General features: G+C 46.2%; 1 protein-coding gene across 1 annotated transcript in view; it reads left to right on the top strand.

Moving 5' to 3' along the window:
* The window catches only part of Ankrd33b (ankyrin repeat domain 33B), an 87,063-nt gene extending 69,200 nt beyond the window's left edge, over positions 1-17,863 (top strand). The window contains exons 3-4 of the mRNA XM_031360284.1: positions 6,690-6,830; positions 16,529-17,863. Of these exons, the coding sequence (XP_031216144.1) occupies positions 6,690-6,830; positions 16,529-17,364 (977 nt within the window). The 3' untranslated portion in view covers positions 17,365-17,863. The remainder of the gene's footprint in view (positions 1-6,689; positions 6,831-16,528) is intronic.
* The last annotated feature ends 6,697 nt before the right edge of the window (positions 17,864-24,560 follow it).

Raw genomic sequence — 24,560 nt, 5'->3', positions numbered from 1 at the left:
AGGACTTGGACTCACATGCAAGACTAGCACTAGAACTTAGTAGGACTCAGATTCATGGGCCCGGGGGGATGCAGCACCAGTTCAGAGGAGATAGCTGCTGCTTTAGACCCAGTATGTTTCAGATAGCCTCAGATGTACCTCAACTGTTGAGCTGCCAGATTTTTCTTTTCTCTTTTACAATGATTGTAAAAGCCTCATGTCATTTTTAAAGAAACACCCTCAGACCTTACACCACTCGTGTCTAGTCTGTTTGTCAACGCCGAATCCCATGCACACCTGGCCAGAACCCCTTGTCCTGCGGAACAAGGGAACCCTCCCGGTCTGCGGCACTCATGCTTTCTGTTTTTAATTATGTATTTGTATGTGTATCTGTGTACGTGAGTGTAGGTAACCGAGGAGGCCACAAGAGGGCACTAGATCCCGTAGGACAGGAGTTACAAGAGGTTGTGAGCTACTTGTAACTCCTTGGGTGCCAGGAACTGAACTCAGGTCTTCTGTAAGAGCAGTGCCAAGGCATTTTAAAATTAAACTGGTGTGTGTGTGTGTGTGTGTGTGTGTGTGTCTTCCATTCGAGGATCCAAAGAGTTCCTGGGTGGCTGGAAGCATGCAACCAGGTGAGAGCACAAAGCAGTGTAGCCACCACGCACATGCATAGTAATGCCATCTCCACGTGAGCAGGTGGATTAATGGTACTCAGCCTGGCTCAAGTCAGTATGTTCTGATCCCCAAGCTGCATTTGGGGAAATTCCAAATGTGTGTGTGCATGTCCATGTGCAGATGAACCAGACTGTGTCCTTGAGAAGGCCAGAAGACAACATTGGGCTCTTCCCCAGCCATCTCCACCTTAGTCTTTGAGACAGGGTCTCTCACAGAACCTGGCATCTTGTCAATTTAGCTAGATGAGTTGGCCAACCTCCTGCCTCCAAGTCCCCAGAAGTAGGATTGCAGACATGCACTACCCCATCTGGATTTTTTTTTTTTTTTAACATGGATTTTGTAGATCTGAACTCAGGTCCTCATGCTTGTGTGGAAAGCTCAAACACTGGGCATTCCTAAACCTTCCCTGCTACTCCAGGCCCAATCAGGGAAGTGGCCAGTGGCCACCCACCCGAATTCTCACATGGCTGGTTGGCTATCTCTCCTGTAGCTCCTACGTCCCATTCTTCTCCTCTGCGTCATGGTGACGCTCTGTCTGCTCTTTCCCAGTTCCTTGCCCTTGAAAATCTAAAGGTCCTGTCCCATCTCCCTTTGCCCAGCCATTGGCTGCTGGCATCTTTATTGATCGATGAAAAATCAATTGGGGACAAGGACATGCAGACTCTCAATTAACTCAAGGCATTAGAACCAGCTTGCTTGCTCGCTCGTACACCCAGGACCACTTGTCTGGGAGTGGCAGCACCCACAGTAAGGTGGGCCTCACACAGCAACCACCAATCAAGAAAATGCCCCACAGATTTGTCTTCAGGCCAGTCTCATGGAGGCATTTTCTCAATTAAGAGTCCCTCTTCCCAAGTGACCCTTAGTCTGTGTCAGATGGATATGAAAGTAACCAGGACAGTTAGAAACTAAATTCCCTTCTTTATTTAGATTTCTTTGAATGCTCCCTGCTGTCATTTCCCCTACCCCACTTTCCCAAGGCAGTGTTTTGCTATGTAGCCCCGGCTGTCGTGGAGCTTGCTAGATAGACTAGGTTAGACCATAGAACTTGCAGCAGTCCTCCTGCCTCTATCTCTTCAGTGCTGGGATAACACGTTGGTGCCACCACATTTGGCCTCTCATGCCCTTTTTCCGTTTCAAGTTCCCACCCGCGACTCCATATTGCGTGTCTGTGTCTCTAGGCTCCTGGTGGCTGTGATCCTTTCTCAGATGGTCATTGTGTTTGACGGTCTTAATAGGTTTGCATACAGGATCGGTGTATTTGTAGGAGGTCCCTTATTTGAGCTGTGCCTTGGGATTGGGTTGCAGATAGAAGCTCTTTGGAGCCACACAGAGCACAGGACCCCTCATCATAGCTTCAGAGGGCACGTGCTACAAATACAGCTTTGGTCCCCTGGCTCAGTGGTGGTGGCCAGTTTCTCCACTGTGAAGTTGAGCTCCACGCGCCCCTTTACATATATTATGTTATATTCTTCAGGCTCTGCGTATGGTTTGCTCTTTTGTTTGCTGTTTGCTTTTTTTGAGGCAGGGTCCTATCTCTTCCAGACTAGCTCCAGGCTCGTTATGCAGCTTAGATGAGCTTGAGGGTCCTGCCTGGGCCTCCCACATGCTGGGGGTATAGGTCTGACCAGGACTTTTCTTTTTTTCTTTTTAAAAAATATTTATTTATTTATTTTATGTATATGGGTACACACTGTAGCTCTACAGATAGTTGTGAGCCTTCATCTGGTTGTTGGGAATTGACTTTAGGACCTCTGCTCGCTCCAGTGGGCCCTGCTCGCTCTGGTAGACCTGCTTGCCCAAAAATTTATTTATTATTATAAATAAGTACATTGTAGCTGTCTTCAGACACACTGGAAGAGGGTGTCAGATCTCATTACGGGTGATTGTGAGCCACCATGAGATCGCTAGGATTTGAACTCAGGACCTTCAGAAGAGCAGTTGGTGCTCTTACATGCTGAGCCATCTCACCAGCCCCAAACACATAAATCTTATGGGGGCTATATCTATTTAAACCACCACAGACTTCATGAGCCTCTGTTTCAAAGAAAAAAAAAAAAAAGAGCTGGGTGGTGGTGGTGCACGCCTTTAATCCCAGCACTTGGGAGGCAGAGGTAGGTGGATTTCTGAGCTCGAGGCCAACCTGGTCTACAGAGTGAGTTCCAGGACAGCCAGGGCTACACAGAGAAACCCTGTCTCGAAAAAGAAGAAAAGAAAAAGAAAAAAGGGATTGGCAAGCTGCTCACCAGGTAAAAGCACTTTCAGGCCCACATGGAGGAAGGAGAGGACTAACTCCTGCAAGTTGCCCTCTGACCTCCATGTACAACATGTCATGCATACCCACATATAAAAACACAACAAATAATTTTTTAAAAAAGCCTTATTTTTGGTTGGGCAGTGGTGGCATATGCCTCCAGTCCCAGCCCTTGAGAGGCAGAAGCACATGGATCCCTGAGTTCAAGGCCAGCCTGGTCTACAGAGTGAGTTCCAGGACAGCAAAGGCTACACAGAGAAACCCTGTCTCAAAAATAAATATAAATAAATAAATAAATTACATACATTTATTTTATTTAAAATAAAATAAATCTTAAAATAATAATCCATTATAGTAAAGTATGAGATAGGAATCCTGTTGACATAAGATGTTTATGCAATTGTCCTTATCCTGATTTGAAAACCAGGAACTTACTGCGTATACCATTGCCAGCTATATTTATGCCCGATTCTGGATGCTATCATGTTGTTGTTTGTTTTCTTGGTTGTTTTCTTTTCTTTTTTTCCTTTTTAGATATTTTCTTTATTTACATGTAAATTTCTCCTTTCCCAGTTTCCCCTCCAAAAAAACAAACAAACAAGCAAAACCAACAAGAACAAACCCCTGTTGCCTCCCCCCCTTCCCATGCTTGCCACCCCACCCTCGCCCACTTATTGGCCCTGGCATTCCCCTACACTGGGGCACAGAACCTTCACAGGGCCGAGGTCCTCTCCTCCTATTGATGATCGAATTTGCAATCCTCTACTATACACATGCTGCCAGAACAATCAGACCCACCATGTGCAGTCCTTGGTTAGTGGTTGAGACCCTGGGAGCTCTGAGGGTGCTAGTTAGTTCATATTGTTGTTCGTTTGCTTTTTTTGAGGCAGGGTCCTATCTCTTCCAGACTAGCTCCAGGCTCATTATGCAGCTTAGATGAGCTCGATGGTCTGCCTGTGCCTCCCCAATGCTGGGGGTATAGGTCTGACCAGGACTTTTCTATGTGTCTTTTCTGCTGAGAACTTTCTGCGCACTTTCTCTGCTGGGCCTTTTGTAATCGTGCATTGATATCATTTCTCCATTTTATAGACACAGAAAACTTGGTCCCCTTCTCAAGAGGACCTCAGAGTTTTGAGGGGCAGGTCTGGGAATGGGACTCTATATATTCAGAGGAAGCTCTCTAAAGTAGAGTGGTGACCTCTTAGTTACACTGGATACCACTTGGGTCCTTTCCTTGGGCAGGGGAAGGCTCACTGCAGGAAGCTAGGGAGTCTCTGTGGTGAGCCTGCCTTAAGATAGAGTTAAGATACTCCTGCAGTGTATCAGCTGGGTCAGACTCACACCAGCTTTTGAGTATCTGGGTGCCTTTGCACTAAAAAGACTATGTATTTAGTATAAACACACACACACACCCTTGGCAAGTTGAATGGGCAGAGAAAAGAGAACAGAAAAATCTATAAAGTGAACTGCCCATTACACAGATATTTAGTGTGTATCATGTTGAAGTAAGGAAATCCAGCGTGGCAAGCCTGTGTGTGCGATTGTAGGCTGGGGCTTGGGTGATCCGAGTCCTTCCCCATCCCCAGGCTTTTTCCAGAAGGAAACTTTACCATGAACAGCAGCAGCCTTACCATGTAAACTGTTTTCAGTAGAAATTAAAGATGGACCTGGACCTGATGCTTCTAACACTGCGTAAACATTAACTGTTCTCCTTAAAAGTCAGGGCAAGGGGAGACTAGGGTAGGTAGTGTGTGTGTGTGTGTGTGTGTGTGTGTGTACAAATTGCTGCAAATTGTGACTGACATGCACTATCACGTTTTTAAAGAAAAAGATCGAAACAAATTGCCATTTGTTTTACTGAGACCCAGTGTACATCTGACCAGTGTGGCATGTGTTCAAGCAGAGCGCAGGCTAACTTTAGATCAAAGGTCTTCTTCCACCCCACTGATTTGAGAGCTATTAAGCTATCATGGGCTCCTGACCCCCAGCTTCATCCTGAGCCCATCACACAGAGGAGGTCAAGAGGTCAGTGAGTCCAAGCAGCATTGTCGCAAGCTGGAATCTGTGTGTTATGTGGCCCGGAGTGGCAGCCTGGTCTTGTTAGCGTTGGAACCCTCAGCAAGGTGCTGACCCATCTTTTCACAGCTATGGCTGAGCTCAGTGGTAAGCTGTAGCCGTGCCGCTTCAGAATCAGAACTCCAGTTTATGTGGCTTGTTTATTTCTAACCTATAAGTTGGTGACAAGCCAGCCCTGAGGATTGAATTTGGAGGGCGTGGGCAGAAGCCTGGAATATATGATGCCCTTCAGAAGGGATCATAGGGGTTCCAGCCTGGATATCTCAGTCACTTGGGTATGGCTTGGCTGACTGAAGTCACTCAGCATATACTAGGTGGATTGAAAATTGTGCTCACACAGTGGAAGGACTTTGGAGAGGGCTGAAGGCCAAAGATGTGTGCACACCTTTGCTTCGGGCTTCAGCTGCAGGCAAACAGGAGAACCCCCCAAGCGCCTCCTGGTTGTAGGTCCCATGTTGTAACACATTCAACCTCTGCCCCGGAATCATGCTCGGAATGGGGCTCGAACACAGGGACCACATGAAAAGGGTCTGGGTCAAGTACAGAGCTGGGGGCATGGGGAACGGGGAGGGGATGCCCCTGAGTTCTTGTACCTGTGGGTCTGATAGTGGAGTTGAAAGGAGCACTGGTAGAGTGGGACCCCACCCCCCCTCCACCCTATTTCAGGGAGCATAAGGTCATGTCTAGAGACTTTCTTGGGTGTTGAGGGCTGGGGAGGAACAGTGTTTGGTTGTTCTTGTTTTCGGGGTACAGGCCAAGAATCCTGCTAGCCAGATTGTATTGTGCACATCAGTCCCAAGATAGTTAGCCAGCTCCATTGAACAGGCTGCTGGAACTGGGGCCCTAATTTTGACAGCCAAGGGTGGGTGGGGAGGAATAAATCACAGGTCTAGGAAAGGGGAGCTGTTGGCCTTGGGTGCCTGGGGCAGTAGATCCAGCAGCCATTTCTGCTGTGCAGGCAACTGTTTTCCTGCCTTTCCTAGTGATCCTTGCTGAGAGGCCCACAGTGTGAGTGCCTGGCATTTTAAAGCCCTGAGAATGAGTATAAACCAGTTTGTGTTTGGGAGGACCAAGAGAAAACAAAGACCTGTGTTTTAAAGTGCAGGTCTTCACCTGCTTAGGTTTTTTTGGCCATGTGCGTGCGTGCGTGCGTGTGTGCGTGCGTGCGTGCGTGCGTGCGTGTGTGCGTGTGTGGTGGTGGTGGTGGTGGTGGTGGTGGTGTGGAGTGGGAGTGGGGAGAAAAGGAGGGAGGGAGAAATACAACATATTTTGTGTGGTAACCAGAGGTGCTCCACGTGACTTAATATACACTCTTGCTTTGATGGATTTCCCCACTGAGGCTCCCTCCATACTTGGAAATGTTTCCCAGGCTCCCTTGCAGCCTGGCATCTGTTTGCCCTGGTGACTCCTGCTGGGAGTTGACTGTACCCTGCTTACTGGGAAGTGGAGTGACTTCCCATGTGTCAGCACAGCCTGACTCTGCCTCTGCCTCTGGGGAGGGAGACTGGGGCCACAGTGAGTGGCCCTATGTGGTTGGATCAGTGTCTCTCACATTCCACTTTTCTCCTACATCCAGGAGATGTGTGTTGGGAATTTAAAGAGTGCACACACAGGTGACAGCCAGCTTGGGTGGATGATGAGCAGTGTCTGTCTCTTTCTCTGTGGGCACATGGACCTTCATGAATGCACAATTCTCTTTCAGGGCATGTCACCATCACCAACTACCTGCTGAATTATTTCCCTGGTCTGGACCTAGAAAGGAGGAACATATTCGGCTTCACAGCCCTCATGAAAGCGGCCATGCAGGGCAGAACGGAATGTGTGCGAGCCCTGATGCTGGCAGGTAAGCCCTCTTGTCCTGTGCAGTGTGTAGGCCTTAGACACACCAGGGGGAGTCTTTTAAAGAATGCGTCTTAAATAGACCCATGCCTCTCACAGAAACAGTGGCAGTAAGAAATAGATTGTTGTTGTTGTTGTCATCACTTGAGTTTTGTTTAAAATGCCAAAAGTAAGCTAGGGTATCTATGGCTCAGTCAGCAGAATGCTTTTCTAGCATACACAGAGCCCCAAGGCTCAATCCTAGTACAACAGAAACTGGGCATGGTGATGCGTGCCTGTAATCTCAGTACTCAAGATGCAGAGACATGAGGATAAGGAGTTCAAAGCCATCCTCCGTTACATAGCAAAGCCTAAGGCCAGCCTGGGATACAGGAGATCTTGTTTATGTCTGGTGGGTGGGGGGGTCCAAAGTAAGTGACTTCAGGGATGGCGAAGGATTGGTCACAGCACCGTTGCTCTCTGCTGGCATCTCCTTTTACCCCTCTGTCTATCTGTTGGCTCTCTAGCTGGCTTCATCAAGAGTGTGTATTCTACTGGGTGTATTACGCAGTGGGTAGAGCTTTGCCCCACATGCTTGAGTTGGGGCAAAGCTGGATTTGGAAGTTGGATTTCTAGAACCCACTCACTGGGCTGAGTGGGCGTGGCAGCCCATGTGTAATTCTACACTTGGAAGATGAGGACCGGAAAGGGTTCTCAAGAGCAAGCTGGCTAGATAGACTTGCTGAATGAAGTAAAGGGCTCAAGGAAGATTCCAGATCAGCTTTGGGCATCCATGTGCATGGCCACTTGGTGCACATGCATATACACCTGAACACATACATACCAAAAAAAAAACAAAAGAAGTGTTCATTCTGGCCTTGCCTTTGTCCTAAGGCCACAAGTGTTGAAAGTGACAGGGAGGCTGGGGACAGAGGCTGGGCTGGGCTGTTCCTGGCAGGGCCTCCGTGGGGGATATCCTTAGGTCAAAGTTGGATCAGCAGGACTGCACACTCACTCCGTAGGTCCTCCACCTGGAGAAATCCTTCCCTGGTCTTCCCCCCACCCCCACAGGATGACTATGCTATGACTTTGTAGCTGCTGATGAACCTCAATGGAAGGTCCCTGCCACTGATCACTGATCTCTTGTTCTTTTCCTGACATGAAACTGACAGGATCAGTGCTAGGGTAACCTGAGCTCTGTCTTTAGGAATGAACTGAGAAAACAAATGTAACCTGCACGTAGCACCGGGTTCATAGCATCTAATACCGCAGAGGGTGCTGCTGTTGCTTCTTTTAAGTTATCTTTGTTCTTGGCACGGGGTGTAGCCAGCCCTGAGGAGCTGGTGCGTATAAACAGTATCTGTGTGCTGGTCTCAGTTCTGGAGCATGGGAAGCCCAGCACCAGTGCATCAGCAGATTTGATGTCTATGGAGGAGTCAAGCCTCCTTGTGTCTCCATATACACATAGTGGAGCAAGGAGTATCCCCTAAGGTTTTTAAAAAAGGGCAGTGATCCCATTTGTGGGGACCTCGCTCTCAAGACAGAGCATGTCATCCCAGTGGGTACAAAGCTCCTGCAGATGAATTTTTGAAGACACCAAGGCCAGAGCACAGGGCCCCTCCCATCCTAGTTACTGAGGGGGTGGCAGCATTGTTCTAGATGTTGATCCTTCCGTGAGTGGCCTGTTTGCGTTCTCTAATCCCAGCTGGCTCCCCCACGCAGTTCTCATGTGTCCTCCTCCCCTCTGACCCATGACAGTTGCTCTGTCTTTACTGGTTGTCTGTGACCTGGCATTGTACAGCATCTTTCAACCTTGTCCTTGTGATTAGTGATTGATTAGTCTGGATTTGTGGGATTCACAGCTTTGGTTTTTCTTTCCTCTTGCTTTAATCTCCATGTCTTAGAGGGTGATATAAGAAAAAAATATATAATTAAAATAGACTCCTGGGACTGCCTAGACTCTACGAGCCGTGTGGTGGAAGAGAAGTGATTCCTACAATTTGTCCTCTGACCTTCACACACAAGCTATGGCATATGTGCATATGTGGGTATACATACACTCAAGAAATACATACATGTAAAGTGAATTTAACTTTTAAATTAAAAAAAACTCACTGATTGTGTGTTTAATTCAACTGAATTTAACTTTTAAAAGTTAGAGATCAGTTTCAGCAGAGGTAAGGCCCTCCCGTTCCATTTCAACCAGAAGTAATTGTTCCTAATTAAAAATGGTGGTTGAAGCTTTGCACTGGGTGAAAGCTTTGTCTGGTTTTACGGTGTCAAGATCTAGTTCTAACTGAACTAGATTTAAATCTTTAATTAAACTAGATTTAAATTTATTTTTATTTTTATATATTTATATATTTTTATATATTTATATTGTTTATTTTTATTAATTATTATTATTTAAGTTTAAATTTAATTAAACTAGATTTAAATCTTTAATGGTTTCTATTCTTCAACCTAAAAGTTAGGGTGTCAATCATATCAGGTGCATTTCCCCCAGTTAAGTAATTTGAATTATCAGCTCTTTTTTGGCAGGGGGAAGCGAGTACTCCTGTCGTTTCTTCTTAGGTCTTCTGAGATTTATGGCATCATCTAGAACATTTAAAGTTTCTCAGAAAAGCCTTCCACGGCCTCGGGAAGGATGTGGCAGCTTGCACGTGGTGGTCACGTTGCTGTTGCTGCTGCTCCTTCCTCCCCTGCCTGTTATTGCTTATGAATTTGACATACAGTCTCTGAACTCACTTCTCTGTTGATCCCCACAACCACTGTGAGTGTCTCCCCTCTGCCTGCTGTGTTCTTTAGAATGCAGCAGAAACAACCCCCAGCCAGGAGGGCAGCTTCCTAGGCTGCCCTTCCCATACCTCTCTGGGCTGTATGACATCATCACAGGAAGTTGCAGGTGGGGTTTTGTTCATGTGAGGCCAAGGTACCCTCCTTGGAGGAGGCTGTCAGTACAAGCTGGCTATGATCAGCTTTTACTATTTACGTGATCAGGAGTTATTTGTGAATGAATGAAGAGTAGAGTATACTTTTCTTTTTAAAAAGTATCCCTGTGGTGAGACATTTGTGCTAATAAATACATGACTTCTTGTCACCGTGACATGTGGGGCTCATTCGATCCTTATAGGGTCCCTTTGGTAATGTTGGGAGTTAGCAGCATCTATGACTTCCACTTACGAGATGACTGGAGCACTCTCCAATTGGGACACCCTCAAATGCCTACAGATATTGCCAAATGACCCTTTGTATGTGGTTGTCTCTCATTAAGGACCACAGAAAAAGTCAGAGGAGACCTGTCTGTCCTCGAACGCAATCTTTCTTCCCGGCCTGTTCTGCTCCACCTACACTGGCATGGTAGCCCCTTTAGGGTGCATTTGAGCTCCTAACTGGAGCACTTAACCTCTAGAATATTCTTGCTTACACCTGTCTTGTTAGCTTATAATTCTTCTTAGGAAAATGAACTTTATTTTCCTTTTGTGTAGATGTGTATATTTGAAAAGAGACCAGTGTGTGAGTGATGGCCTCCCCAGGTTTGCCAGGTAGCAGTAAGCACGTCTGCTGACATATTTTAAAAGTTTGCACCACTGTTTTGATCCTAGTTTCCATTTAAATATACCAGTATTAAGCAACTGGTGGTGTTCATAGGTACCAGTCGCTTGTGCTTTTCTTTAAATTGGCCCCATCAGCACAGATTGCGTTTATATATGGTGGGGGACAGTGATTCAGTAGCAGACTCAAGAATAATTATCCTATAATTATTATAAAAGCAAAAGGCACATGCAATACTACATACTAACAGTAAAACACATTGTCTTGGTCAGGGTTTCTATTCCTGCACAAACATCATGACCAAGAAGCAAGTTGGGGAGGAAAGGGTTTATTCAGCTTACTTCCACACTGCTGTTGATCACCAGAGGAAGTCAGGACTGGAACTCAAGCAGGTCAGGAAGCAGGAGCTGATGCAGAGGCCATGGAGGGATGTTCCTTACTGGCTTGCTTCCCCTGGCTTGCTCAGCCTGCTCTCTTATAGAACCCAAGACTTCCAGCCCAGGGATGGCACCCCCCACAAGGGGCCCTACCCCCTTGATCACTAATTGAGAAAATGCCCCACAGCTGGGCCTCATGGAGGCACTTCTCCAACTGAAGCTCCCTTCTCTGTTATAACTCCAGCCTGTGTCAACCTGACACACAAAACCAGCCAGTATACACATGCATCTCATTCTGATTATTATTTTTTTGTTGTTAGAATTCAGTTTGCTTCTGGATGCTTTTAACACCAGATTTTTGTTTCTGACTTGTAATTTTATTGGAACCACTTCACCTAGAAATAATGAGTGACTGAATTGGCTGACCATCTAAACCCTTTAGATTTTTCCAGAGTCTGTAACACACAGGCACATGTCAGGCCTTATCTGCATTGTCAGGTAGAATAAAATAACGTTAGGATTATCGGAACTCTGAATGTAATGGCAAATGCAGCCGATTCTGCAAGCCAACCTGGTGGCTGTTTGGATTAGGTTTCCTGATAATGTCAGCCATTCTGATAAGAATCGAAAGGGACATGCAGCACCTTGTCAACCCAGTGGAATATTAATACACCAAAGTGACAGGTCTATTTCCGTAAGTGGCTCTGAGGAGCTGTGTCAACGATGTGATTTTTTTTTTTTCATAGAGTTTGCCAGGTTCCAGACTTGCTCAACAGAGCTCACTTTATTCCTAAAGTGTGATGTAATTGCTTCAGCCTCCAGGAAGAAGAGCAGGAAGCTGAAGTCTAGCATCCATCCTCCTGTGCTTCTTGGAAACAAAATGGCTGGGAAGGGAGGCGAGGAGCAGACTGCAGACACTGTTCCTTGTATGTTTGCTATCCTCTCAGACGAGCCCTCATGGCATGCTTCTCAAAAACCAGGCGACTTATGTCAACACATAGCTGTTTTCAGTTTATACAGAGGACAGAAGTTTCTGGTTCCAGTTATGAGCAAGAAGGATGTCCACAAGTAGGAGCTCTGCACTGAAAGGACTCTTGTGTAGCAAGAAGCACAGAGGGAGGGAGGTGACAGGGACTGTATTGTGGGCCACTGGGCTGCAGTCCAGCCTCCGTGAGACCTAGACACCCCAGGAATGCCAGCTGATGACCTAGGTGAGCTATGCTATCCCAGGAAGGCCTGGGCCTGGGTCTTCCCACCTCCTAGAGGAGAGCGGTCCTGAGACTGAGTAGTCCACCTGTTCTCTCCAGCACTTGGTTTGTAGTGCTTTCTGTTTCAGGTAACAAACATCCTGTCCTAGGGATGATTTTTAAAAGGTTAACATCTGGGCTGGAGAGATGGCGCAGTGGTTGAGCACTGGACTGCTCTTCCAGAGGTTCTGAGTTCTACTCCCAGCAACCACATGGTGTCTTACAACCATCTGTAATGGGATCCAATGCCCTCTTCTGGTGTGTCTGAAGACAGCTATAGTGTACACATAAATAAAGTAAATAAATAAGTAAATCTAAAAAAAAAAAAAAGATAGACATCTATTTCTCATGTGTCATTAGAAGCCATGAAGCCAGATCTGACCTTGGTTCCATGATATCACAGACCCTGCTTCCTTTCCACCAGTTCTCTCTCTCCCCCTCCCTCCCTTCCTTCATCCCTCTCCCTCCTTCCATTCCCTTCTATTCCTCCTCCTCCCTCCCCTCCATCCTTCCCTTCCCACTCCATTCATCCCTCCCTCTCTCCTCTCTTTCTCTGTCTCTGTGTGTACGTGTTTGTGTTCATAGACTTGTGAACATGGGTGTGTGGGTATGCATGCATGTGAACATGCATATGTATGGAGTCCAGAGGTTGTTGATGTTGGATGCCTTCTACTGCTTTCCATAGTGTATTGTGAGACGGGGCCTCATGCTGAACCTGGAGCTTTCTGATTGAGCTACCGTGTCTGACCAGTGAGCTCCAGGACCTCCTGTCTCTGCCTCCTAAGCACTGGGATTACAGGTGAATTCTATCATGCACGATGCCTGGCTTTCTACTCGGGGTGGGAGTCCAAACTCAGGTCCTAATGATCAATCATGTGGCAGACACTTCACCAAATGCAGCCCAGATTGACACCTGTTGATTCTGTGGCAATCACCAGGCATCTAGGCCTGTGACATGTGTTTCAAGTAGGAGTCAACAACAGCAGGAGGCAAACAACTCGTTAGGGTTCACCAACTAGGACTGTGTCCCTGGCCAGGAGGCTGACTGGCTGGCGAACAGGATTGTCATCCTTAGGTTAGACCAGTGATTCTAAGATGGAGCATATTGTCTCCTAGGTAGCATTTGACATGGCCAAGAGTTTGGCTGTCACAACAAATGGGTTACCACTGGCATCTTTTACAGACTAGGATGTTCTTAAAATTTCCACAGTGCACAGGCTAGCCCCATAATTAAGGTTTAACTGGCCAAAGTTTCCGGTATTCATTCTTTCTTTCTTTCTTTCTTTCTTTCTTTCTTTCTTTCTTTCTTTCTTTCTTTCTTTTTTTCAAGACAGGTTATCTCTGTATAGCCCTGGCTGTCCTGGAACTCACTCTGTAGACCAGGCTGGCCTTGAACTCAGAAATCCGTCTGTCTGCCTCTGCCTCCCAAGTGCTGGGATTAAAGGCATGCACCACCACTGCCTGGCTGATTCCGGTACTTTCAACGTTGAAAAACCGCGATGTATTGTGTAGTGTTGAGTATAACGTTGCTTTGAGTGTAGTAAAACTGCATAGGCATCTTACAGCACACACTATGGCAACAGTGAGAGCCCACGCCAAGCATCTCTGGTTTTGTTCAGTGGGTGAAATGGTGCTGGCTGCGAACGTGGATGCTGATGATCCACGGTAAGCAGCACTTCCAAAGCTCTCGTAGTTACTCCTTGAAAGGTTTGTATCAAGTGTGAATCCTCTTCCAGGATGGTAGAGCACTTGCTTGGCATGTACAGGGTCCTGGGTTCCAACCCTAGCACTGCAACACATTCTACCAGCTCCATGTCTCAGATTCTATATCTGTAGGTTCAGCTAGCTTTGACAGAACACACACACACACAGACACACACACACTCTCGGACAGACCTTCTTTGTTGCCTCTCTGTAAACACAGTGTAACAATGATAGGTAACATTTGTATTGAGTTAGGATTATGGGTAATCAGGAGGTATTTCAGTGTATCAGTAAATAGCAGTGGTTCTCAGTCTTCCTAATGCTGCGACTCTTTTATATAGTTCCTCATGTTTTGGTGACGCTCCTCCCCCTCCTCCCCCCCATACCATGTAAGTATTTCAGTGCTACTTCCTAACTGTAACTTTTGCTACTGTTCTGAATTGTAATGTAAATATCTGATAAGCATTAAGGTTGCAACCCCCAGGTTGAGAACCGCTGGTATGTAAGAGGGTGATCTGCATAGGTGCTCTGCAAATGTGCCTTTTTAATATGTGGGCCCCGAGCCACTCAGAGTTTGATGTCCAGTGAGGATCCTGGGCCCATCCATTGTGGAAGCCAGGGGCAGCCGAACTTGTCTCTCACAGTTCAGTTGTTGTTAGCCTTAGCAGCGGTTTCTTGAGAAAGTGGGTCACTAACTTGGAGCACGTGACTTGGGTTCCAGGGTTGCTATGGTAGGGTTGGCCCATCTTCTTGATTTATAGCGTGTGTTTTCTGATCATGTTAAAAGGTTGGAGGCAGACTGCTAAGCTCTGGACAGCCATTCCTTTCATTTTTCATTAGCATTTGAAAAATGTCTCTTTCATGCAAGTGTTCATTACGGTTTTAATTTTGCAGTTTGTTCCCTTTTAACGTGACATGCAATTAATTAAGGTTTAATGTGTCATCTATTTTTGCAGTGGCATTTTTACTGCCCCCTTTTCATTTTTGCTAGTTTATAAATTGTGCTCTGGCTAATGAGTTCCTCCCGAATTCCAGTTCCAAATAATTGCCACTTTTCTAAGACAGCTATTCTTTAATGTGTCATAGGACTAAGGCAGTTAGCAGGTGAGCTTAAGAGAGGTGGTCTTCCCAGCCATGAGGCTGCTGTGGGCCTGCATGGCAGGGATGTGGCTGAACCCTATACTCTAGGCTCAGAACAACTGAGCAGCCAGCACGTGTGAGACACATGGGTCTGTGTGAGATACGAATGCAGATGTGCTGCTGGCTGCCTCCCTAGAGACCTCACAGGCTAATTGGCCCAGTTCTCCTGCATGCTTTGCCAGTAGGGAGTATTGGGACTTGAACTCCTGCATGCTTTGTAACTATGTTGCAGTGAGATTGGAGCAAGATGAACTGAACAGCAATTCTGTATCCATTTCTAAAGGCAGAAGTAGAAGCGTATGGCCCATCTCAGCTGCGTTGGGGTTTAAGTCTGCAGTGTGTTTTACAGAAGGGGCCATGGTAGAGAGATTTTCAGGAAGTGACTGTCTTAAGGAAGATAGGGACATCTTTAAAGAAACAGCTCACAGGGCATATAAACAAGTGATTCATTTTAGATGTCTTAGGCAATGGTGGGGATTCAGAAGTCTGAAATTCATAGAGAGTATGTAGGCAGGAGCCACTGCTCCAGGAAACCTATCCTTGCTCTTCCGGCCTGCACCTAATTGGATGGGGCGCACCACTTTGGAAAGTAACCCTTTTGACTTAGAGTCTAATCTCTTCAGGCTTATGCTTAGCTTTGTGTTTTATCAAACCACTGAGTGCTATGGCCTAGCCAAGCGAATACAAAATTCGCCAGCATAATGGTGTTGTTCGGGCTGGAAGCATATGGATCTGAGTATAGGAGACTCAAGGCAGGGACTGCTTGGCTTCCAGTAGTGGCTTTGCACCTTCAGGTTGGGACACCATTTCATTAGGAGTCTTTGTTAAATACATACTTTTCACATTCAGGGTAAGATGTTCTGAGAAAACATTAGGCAATATGTTGCACCTCCATCCTGGAGTGCCCACTGGCTTGTGGAGGCAGCTGTCTGCTCCACAAGAAGGACATTACCATGTCAAAAGAAGGAGACCTACCATAGCTATGTACAGAGATGGGATGGCACCAGGCTTTGCCAATTACTGTCAGGACAGCCCTCATTGCTAGAATGTTCTTCTCTCATTGTTCAGGTGATGGTGGGGCCTGTTAAAAATTCTTTTTTTAAAATTGCATTTATTCATTTGTATGTATTTGTGTGTATGGGTGCATGTGAGTATGTGTACATGCTTATGTGGCATGGCAGCACAAATATCATGGGACAGACACATGCAGGAGTCATGATCATGCTTGGGCTCCTGGTGTCAAATCCTGGTGGCAGGTACTAAGCCATTTCACGAGCTTTATGGAGACTTCTTTCAAACAAACAAGCAAGCAAGCAAGCAAGCAAATTAATAAATCTGTTTGCTTACTTTTGGCTTTTTGAGACCAAGTGTTGCTATGTGGAGCCTCAGCTGCTCAGAACTCAGTATTTAGCCCAGCTTAGTTTCACACTTTGAGATTTTCTCACCTCTCTCTCCAAGTGCCTGGGGTTACAGGCATGAGACACCTTGCCTGGCTTCGTTGCAGGTTTTTATCTAGGAAAGATGAACCACCTAAGAAGCATTTGCAAGGCTGTGGGTGGTGCCTTGTGAGCATAGGAACTGTGACTGGGCCGGGCCAGGTTCCCTGTGAGTACCGTCCAGAATTCTGCCGCCATTCCCTGCCTGTGAAAGAACACCCTAGCTGTGTACCCCATTGCTGCATGTGTGCTTTTGTTTTTCAGGGGCAGACATTCAAGCGAGGGATCCCCGACGTGGGCTGTCATCACAGGAGTGGGCTGCATACACAGGCCGAGCGGAGGCTGTTCGAGTCATGCAGAGGCTGATGGAGCGACCCTGTCCAGAGCAGTTTGGAGACAAGTACAAGCTGGAATTGCCACTTCCCGCTGAGGCGGTTTTGAAGAAGTCAGGCTCCAAAAACTGCTTGCAGAGATTCACCGCGTTCCTGCGGTCCACTCTGACCTCCCGCTCCAGCCAGAGCCTGGAGGATGGAGGTGTCCTTGATCACATGGTCAGGATGACCACAAGCCTCTACAGCCCCGCGGTTGCTGTAGTCTGTCAGACCGTTTGTCCGGAGAATCCTCCCTGTGTGGGGAAACGACGCTTGGCGGTGCAGGAAATCTTAGCAGCTAGGGACAACCTGGACGCCCAAGCGCAGGGCAGCAACAAGGTAGAGGACTCTGAGCCACAATCCCAGATTTTGAAGACTCCCAGAGCTAGCCCCCGGTCTCCCCAGTCGCCCGGGGGCTCGGGGTCCTCTCCTGCCCCTGTCACTCGGAAGGCCAGCCTCCTGCCTTTGCAGTTGTTGCGGAGGAGCAGCGTGCGGCCGGGCGTAGTGGTCCCCAGAGTGCGCATCAGCAAGGCACCTGCGCCCACCTTCCAGCCAGAGCGCGCAGTGTCCAAGGGCAACAGCAAGGACAGCATCTACCTGCAGATCCCCAAGTGGCGGTACAAGGAGGCCAAGGAGGAGAAGAGGAAGGCGGAGGAGGCGGAGAAGAAGCGCCAGGCAGCAGAGGCACAGAAAGAAAAGCGGGCACCACGCTGGAGGAAAAGGACGTGAAGGGGCTACGACTCTCAGGGCGCCTATGCCTGGTGTGGGGAAGCAGTGCAGGGATACTGCTTGGGAGGCTGCGGGCGGGCGCTGTAGACAGCACCACAGAGAGGGATGCTCCTGTCTGCCCTGGGGTGCATGATGCATCACACAGCCTCCGGGCCATTCACCTTTCCTAGATCCACAGAGGACGGGTCCATATTGCTCCCAAGACAGAATTGGGAAAAGTACGGGTGGTTTTGTTTAAAAACAGTTCCCTGAGCATTCTATACACTAAGAAGTCAGTTTACCTAGAAGTCACCCTTAAAGAACCCCAATTAAGAAATAAAAATCCCAGCTTATCAAAGGGCATTTTCGCATAATTTTGTATCGTTACTTATGAAAAATTGCAGCATTTTACAAGTGTCAGGTTCTTTATATTTAGTCAGTTTTAATACTTGTATTTGAAGACCCTCTGTTTAAAATGCTGTCTCTAGCAATAAATACTTGTAATGACTGTGTGAATTACCTAGTAGGGATTCTCCCCTTGCCATTTGGTTCTGGCCTCTGCCTTCTCGTGTCCTATGGACACACCTGTGCACTGGCTTTTCCTATTAACTTGAGTGATGCCAAATGCCTGTTTTTACTTGAGAAAGGCACTGGCTTCTATCCAAAGTGGTCAAGGGAGATGAATGAAGTCTAACTTCCTTTCGTTCTTTAAAACTCTTTTGTTCCTCCCCCCACCCCACTGCCAATCAATCATTTCATCAAAACTGATTATGGCACATTGCAGAAATAGTATGTTGCTAGGGCCAAACTCATTTTAAGCAAGGGGCTTGGATAGATCCATCTTCCAGGAGATTTGAGGAAGATGATCATTTAAAACGGAGGCAGGTTTTAATGGATGAGTAGCAGAAGCAAAGTCATATGCGCTTACAGACAGCCCATGTGGATCCTTAAAACTGTCAAAGATGTACAGACAGCCCATGTGGATCCTTAAAACTGTCAAAGATGCAGAGGGTAGGACGGTAGAAGGCTGCCAACTGTTGAAGGGCAGACAGGAGATCTTTGGATACTAGACAGGGTAGTTTGGGGAAGGTTCTCTTGGAGTGGGCTACACTCTGATGTTCGCCATCTCTTTCAGATTCAAGTCCAGAGAGTCCCTTGTGTTTTTTTCTACTGAAAGTACTCCTTTGATGACTGGCTCTGGTGTTTGGCTCATCCTCATGCCAACTTTCTAGAATTTCCAGTATGTGGGGAATTTGGCGGGGCGGAGATAGGTTTATCCTGGGTGCCAGCACATCAGTGAAAGTTTCCTTTCTATACTTCTGTCTCCAAAGCACTGAGACATCCCAGCTGCGTCTTAGAGGATCTGTCGCACATGCACTTTATTTGAATATTTAATGTAAAGACTTGGAAGCTATAGAGTCGGAATATTACAGACTGATTTGGAAGCCCTTTGCTGAGGTCTGTCTTCCCTGGGGTGTGGAGGGGGGAGCAAACTGGTTTAAGCCTATTTCTTCCTAATTGGTACCATTAAGTATTGAATAATGGATCTCATACCAGCCTTCCCACAAACTGGACAAAACAGGACCTTAAACTGCTCCCAGGTGGATTTGACACTGGTACTACCAGTTAGTGTTTTTTTTTTTTTTTTTTTTTTTTTTTTTTTTTTTATTACATTTTAGTTTCTCTTTAACCCTAGAAAAAATACCAAGGTGAATTCTGGGGTCTTAGACCTTCCTCTAAAACTACTGAGATCAATTGTTTGGGTTCCCCCTTGGGAGCTAGGACTTTGGTTTAGTTACCTCTCCTTGGAGGCTGTGAAGACTGTGGCCCATCTCAGTTGTCTTTTGGGGTCATCTATCCTGTCTCTCCTGGTGCCACCTAGCTTGTCACAAGCCCCTCACTGCTAGCCAGGGCAGTGCCACAGTGCTTCCAAGCCACATTCCTCATGCTGGTTGTCCATGAATACAATATACATGGTTTTAATTCATTTTCTTGCTGCAGAGGGGAGCTGTACCCCAGTGCTGTACCAAGCACCAAGGTGACTGCTGTCTTAGTATTGAAACTGAGGCTTCTCAGCTGGAGCTGCGGGTCTCCCTCATTTCCTTCCAGGGGGCTCTTCTGGACCCCCAGCTTCAGCTCCTATAAAAGGCTCCATTTCTGTATGTTGTCACATGGATAGCCAGATCCTGCAGAGGATGCCTTGGTGTCTGTTGTCAGTGCATCGCCAATCATACGTTCTGTTTCCACTGTGTTAACGTCACATTAGAGATGACATATACCCGCCACGCCTGGGTCCCTGCTGCAAACCAATTAGAGACATACAGTTTCAGCCCCCCCACCCAAATCTACCTTTTCATGATCCATTTTCAGAGCTTCCAATTAAGCGTGAGTGATTATCAGTGGTGTTGCAGCAAGGAGCTCATGGGAATTTCTTTGTTTCCTGAGTGTTTGGAAGTGTGCCTAAGTGTGCCACCTCTGTCTGGCACCAGGATGACGTTGGTCCTAGTGTCTGACTACATGAAAGCTCCAGAGATTCAACTGTGTGATGGATAGCCCCTTTCTCTGCTGTCTCCAGCAAGAGTCTCTAGGACTTTGTTGTCATGTCTGCTCCCTGGTACCACCTTTTCTTCCACTTGCTTCTTTCCCTGGTTTGATTATCAAACTCCTTGCTCACCCTTGCACCAGATGCCTTGGGTCTAATAAGGCCAAAGAACAAAGGCTCCTGAGAAGTCCTTGGTAGTCTCTCTGAATTACCAGGCTGGGACCTCTAAATCTCCAGGAGTGGATGGAGGGCAGGGCTGTGTCTTCTGCCCTCTGCTTTTGAAAGGAAGGCCCGGTTCATTCTCCTGACTTGGAGGAGCAGAGAGGAGCAGGCTCGGGGCTAGGCTTGCACTGTGTTTATTAACTGTAAATAGTGAATTCCAAGCTGACAGGTGTCTTCTCAGGGATTTATACATAAATACAGTTAGAGGGGAAGTTAAAGCATATTTTAAATCTTTAAAGTTGAAGTGTGTTTTAAATCTTTTTGATGTTTGAGTCAATTAGGATTAAACTGGACAGAAGAAATATTTCCAAAATAGGGTCAATGCTGCTGTTTCTAAGTGAGATCTTGGGACCTGTCTCTCTGTGGAGATTTATGGGGACCGTGGCCATGGGGATGGCTGTGCATATGAAGCCAGAGTTGTGTGTCTGTTGCTGCTTCTGGTTGTGGTCCTTGGGTAAACAGTTGCCTCTAGGTAAGAAGAGACAACTGGTTCCCAGATGGACCATCCATACCACCACCTGCCCCCCCCCCCCAAGAGCTGTTCACTGTTCCCCTGGTCTTTTCTCCTTGCTTTCAAGAATAAAATGTTCACAGTCATTCTGCAGAAATTCGCAAAGCTCATCAGGAAGGATCGGGGAGAGTTCTGCACACTTGGTCGATCATGTCCTTGATGGGCAGTGTGCTAGCTGCGCTAGAGGAAGGCAGCAGGTGACAGGAGGGACTTTGTACCTCCTTTTCAGCTCCTACCAGGCTCCTGCCACACTTGATACCTCAGGGGCAGCAAGATGGTCCCCTCAGCTTTGGATTCCCTTGACTCTGGAGGCTCATCCTGCACATTGGGATAGAGGATTCATGATGTTGGCTAGAGAATGGGTTTATAGACTCAGAGAAAGTATACCAAGTGCTCTCTGCCCATTCCTTCCTAGCTGGCAGCTGGGACCAGGTCTCTGGAGTAGAGATAAGGCTTGTGGGGAAGGGGGCTGGCTTCAGTCCCCAAATGATGGAGAGTCCGCCACCCCCAGGAGTCTGGAACCATCTTCAGTTATCCTGTGTGCTGCTTGAGTGATGGCATCTCACTGTAAACTCCCTCCTCTTCCTACTCTTTGGGAAGTTCCAGCGGGTTCCCCAACTGTTCTCTGGTGTTGGTCACTGCCTGGATCGTGGTTTGTGCTGCCCTTGGCCCCTGCAAACTGGGCAGCCATGTGGAGGGCCACAGCTTCTAGAAAATGAAGGAAGGAACCCTGGTTGTGATGGACCCTTAAAAACCAACAAAGTCACATATACAACAAAAGGAGACCTGGGACCATCAGAGCGAGGATAGAGTTAACCACAAAGCATAAAAAGTCACTTCTTAGACATCCACTGCCAGTTCTGCTCATCAGTATAACTATTTCTTCACCCTTGGATTCCTGTGTTTATTCCTGAACATTTTAGAAAAGTGTCTGGAAATTAGTCTGGAGGTATTATTATTATTATTATTATTATTATTATTATTATTATTATTATTATAATAGAATGATGCTATCAGGAAGGCTACCTTTTCAGGTGTTAGTGTCTGATGCCAGGTGCAGCCTGAAGCAAGACTGTGATGAACGGCGAAGCCTCTGTCAGACCATTGACAGTTCTCAGCATTAGGTGATATTCACGGGGACCTTGTATGACATCCACTTAGATATGCAAACAGAAGGGCCAGAACTGTGCTTATAAGTGCACTAGCTGCCGTGGCTCACGGGGATCCCCAGGGGATGTTTCTGTAACCTGTTTTGATGGTGTATATTTATACAGATTATGGAGTCTTGAGAGTCTACCCAGATTCCCCAAACAATGTGAAACCTGATAGGACTGGAGTTCTGTTAACCTAGAAGATGGTGTTCTAGAAGATGGGGCTGACCCAGGTAGCTAAGAGCAAATAGTGTGGCTGCGTCACCGTCAACTCTGGCTTTGATGTATGACATGGCAGAAGGGGCCTAGATGTGAGAGAACTCCACCCCTGGAGAGCTCCCATAGCCTCTACTGTGTGGGGAGGGAGGTAGATTCTGTGAGAACTGGCACATGTTCACCCTAGGACAGCATTTTACTCTAAGGGAGCACTGGGATTCCTAGTCTGCCTCAGTATTAGATGTGCTGCTGACCAGGGCTGGCTTTGAAAACATTCTCTTGGCTGTGGTGTGATTCCTGTTGTTTTAGAAGAAAGTGAAGATAGGAGAAAAAATGAAGCTGGACATCTCATACAGAGCAGTGGACTTTGAATAGTCAGTAATCAGGCAACTATAGACATCAGTTAGAAAGTTCTAGAAACCAGGTTCAAAATGGTCCGACTATGAATATACTTTATGGAGACACTACATGTCTAGAGTGACCTCATCCTCCCATCCTCCTACTCCGATCCTGGAGCCCACTATGGAGTTAGAACTTGGAGCTCTGTTCAAGTGACAGCCAAGTCTACTACCATTGGAACATTTTTTGGTTCAAATGATAGTTCTGGAAAGCAAACAATACGAAGAGAGTCGTGAGCTGGGCAGTAGTGGCGCATACCTTTAATCCCAGCACTTGGGAGACAGGAGGCAGGTGGATTTCTGAGTTCGAGGCCAGCCTGGTCTACAGAGTGAGTTCCAGGATAGCCAGGGCTATACAGAGAAACTCTGTCTCGAAAAACCAAAAATTAAATTAAATTAAATTAAATTAAAAAAAAAGAAGAAGAGTCCTTGCTGGCGTTTGCTGGGTTTGAGGGTCCTCAGCAGTGGGGACCGAATGGTAAGGAGCAGGAGCAGACTTCTGCACTGCCAGGATACAGGTTTCTTCTCCTGGTTTGAGCTCTTATTGTTTTGTTTTTTTGTTTTTTGTTTTTTTTGTTTTTTGTTTTTTGTTTTTTGTTTTTTTTTTTTGCTGTTTTTTTAAATGTGAAGCGATTTTCTTTGTCATTTCTAAAACTCCTGTCAGGTCTTAGATGTCCTAAAGCTGTTGAATATGGACATAACTGTGAATTCCAGAGTGTTTTATTTTGAGATGAGAGTTTTGCTACAGTTTATACAGGATATTTTCCTATTTAGACCTCAGGGCTCTCTTGGGACCCACTACTAAGTGTGGCCCTCCCAGCAGCTTCAATTCTGGATAGACAAGTTCTATAACCTTTAAGTGTGATCTTATTCAGCAGGAAGAATGTGTTTCTCTTAACTTCTGGCAAATTTTGTTTTAAAGGTCTAGAAAAAGACACTGGAAGAAAACAGGTAAAAGACTGAAAAACTAACTGTAAAATAAACATTGTCATGGTATACAGTTGTGATGTTTGAATAAACTTATATGCATAAATTATTTAAAATGCTATGAAACATAAGGTATTTTCCTGTCATTTTTTTGGGTTGACATGGTTTTATACATTTGATTCCCACATATTTACACTTTATCTTACAAAGCTAAGGGTCCTGAATGTGGTGTTTCTCATGAGTGCTTCTTCACACCTCACAAAGATCTAGTTGTGATCCACCCCTTCCAGGAGGGGAGCATCCCTCAGATGAAATGTCCCTCTGTTTTCCTGTATATTGCTCTGCCTGAGTAGCACATGTGTTATTATTCAGGGCTTTTTATTTTTCACCAATTAAAATGTCCTTAAAATTTAAAAAAGAATTTGGAAATATATTTTTATATTTATCGCGTGTGTGTGTGTGTGTGTGTGTGTGTGTGTGTGTAACATGCTGGCGTGTTAGTGTGTTGGATTAGAGGACAGCTGTAGAAGCTGGTCCCCCTCTTCTGCCATGTATACACCGGGGATCAAACTCAAGCCATCAGGCTTGGCAGCAAGCTCCATGACCCACGGAGCCATCTCACCCCACTTAAGGTATAGTTGAGGTTGACCTCAAAGTTGTGATCCTCCTGCCTCTGCCTTCAGAGCATATCCTTCTCATATGCACCACCACAATTGGTTTAAAATATTTTAAAAACAAGTTTTGATGGCAAAAAACCCATAAACATGAGGGAGAATCTAGAACTGTATCTTTTAATTAAAATTTTATTTTACTTTATGCGTATGAGTGTTTTGTATGTGTGCATTTCTGTTGCCCAGAATGGGTTACAGATGGCTATCAGCCACCATGTGGGTGCTGGGATTCAAATCTAGGCCCTTAGAAGAACCACCAGTACTCTTTTAACAGTGATCCAACTCTCTAACCATGTGTATTTGTTTTCAAAGTCTAGGTTTTATGTATAGCAATACAGTAACACAATATAGTATTGTAATGTAATATACAATGTCAAATAGCATCATAATAGGATTTGATATGGTTTTAAATAGGAAAAGAAAAATTCAGGTTATCAAACCCCTCCCCTAGAACAAATTTTTAAAAATAACTTTCCTAAGTTGGGTCAATGTGACTTGTCATGTCTAATTCCTATTTCACAAATGGTCAGTGGAGTTAAAGCCCAGTTTCCACACTCATTGCCTCAAAGGCTTAACACA

Source organism: Mastomys coucha, unplaced genomic scaffold, assembly GCF_008632895.1.
Source record: "Mastomys coucha isolate ucsf_1 unplaced genomic scaffold, UCSF_Mcou_1 pScaffold8, whole genome shotgun sequence".
NCBI lineage: Eukaryota > Metazoa > Chordata > Mammalia > Rodentia > Muridae > Mastomys > Mastomys coucha.
The sequence above is the reverse complement of the archived record's forward strand: the minus strand, read 5'-3'. Positions and strand labels throughout refer to the sequence as shown.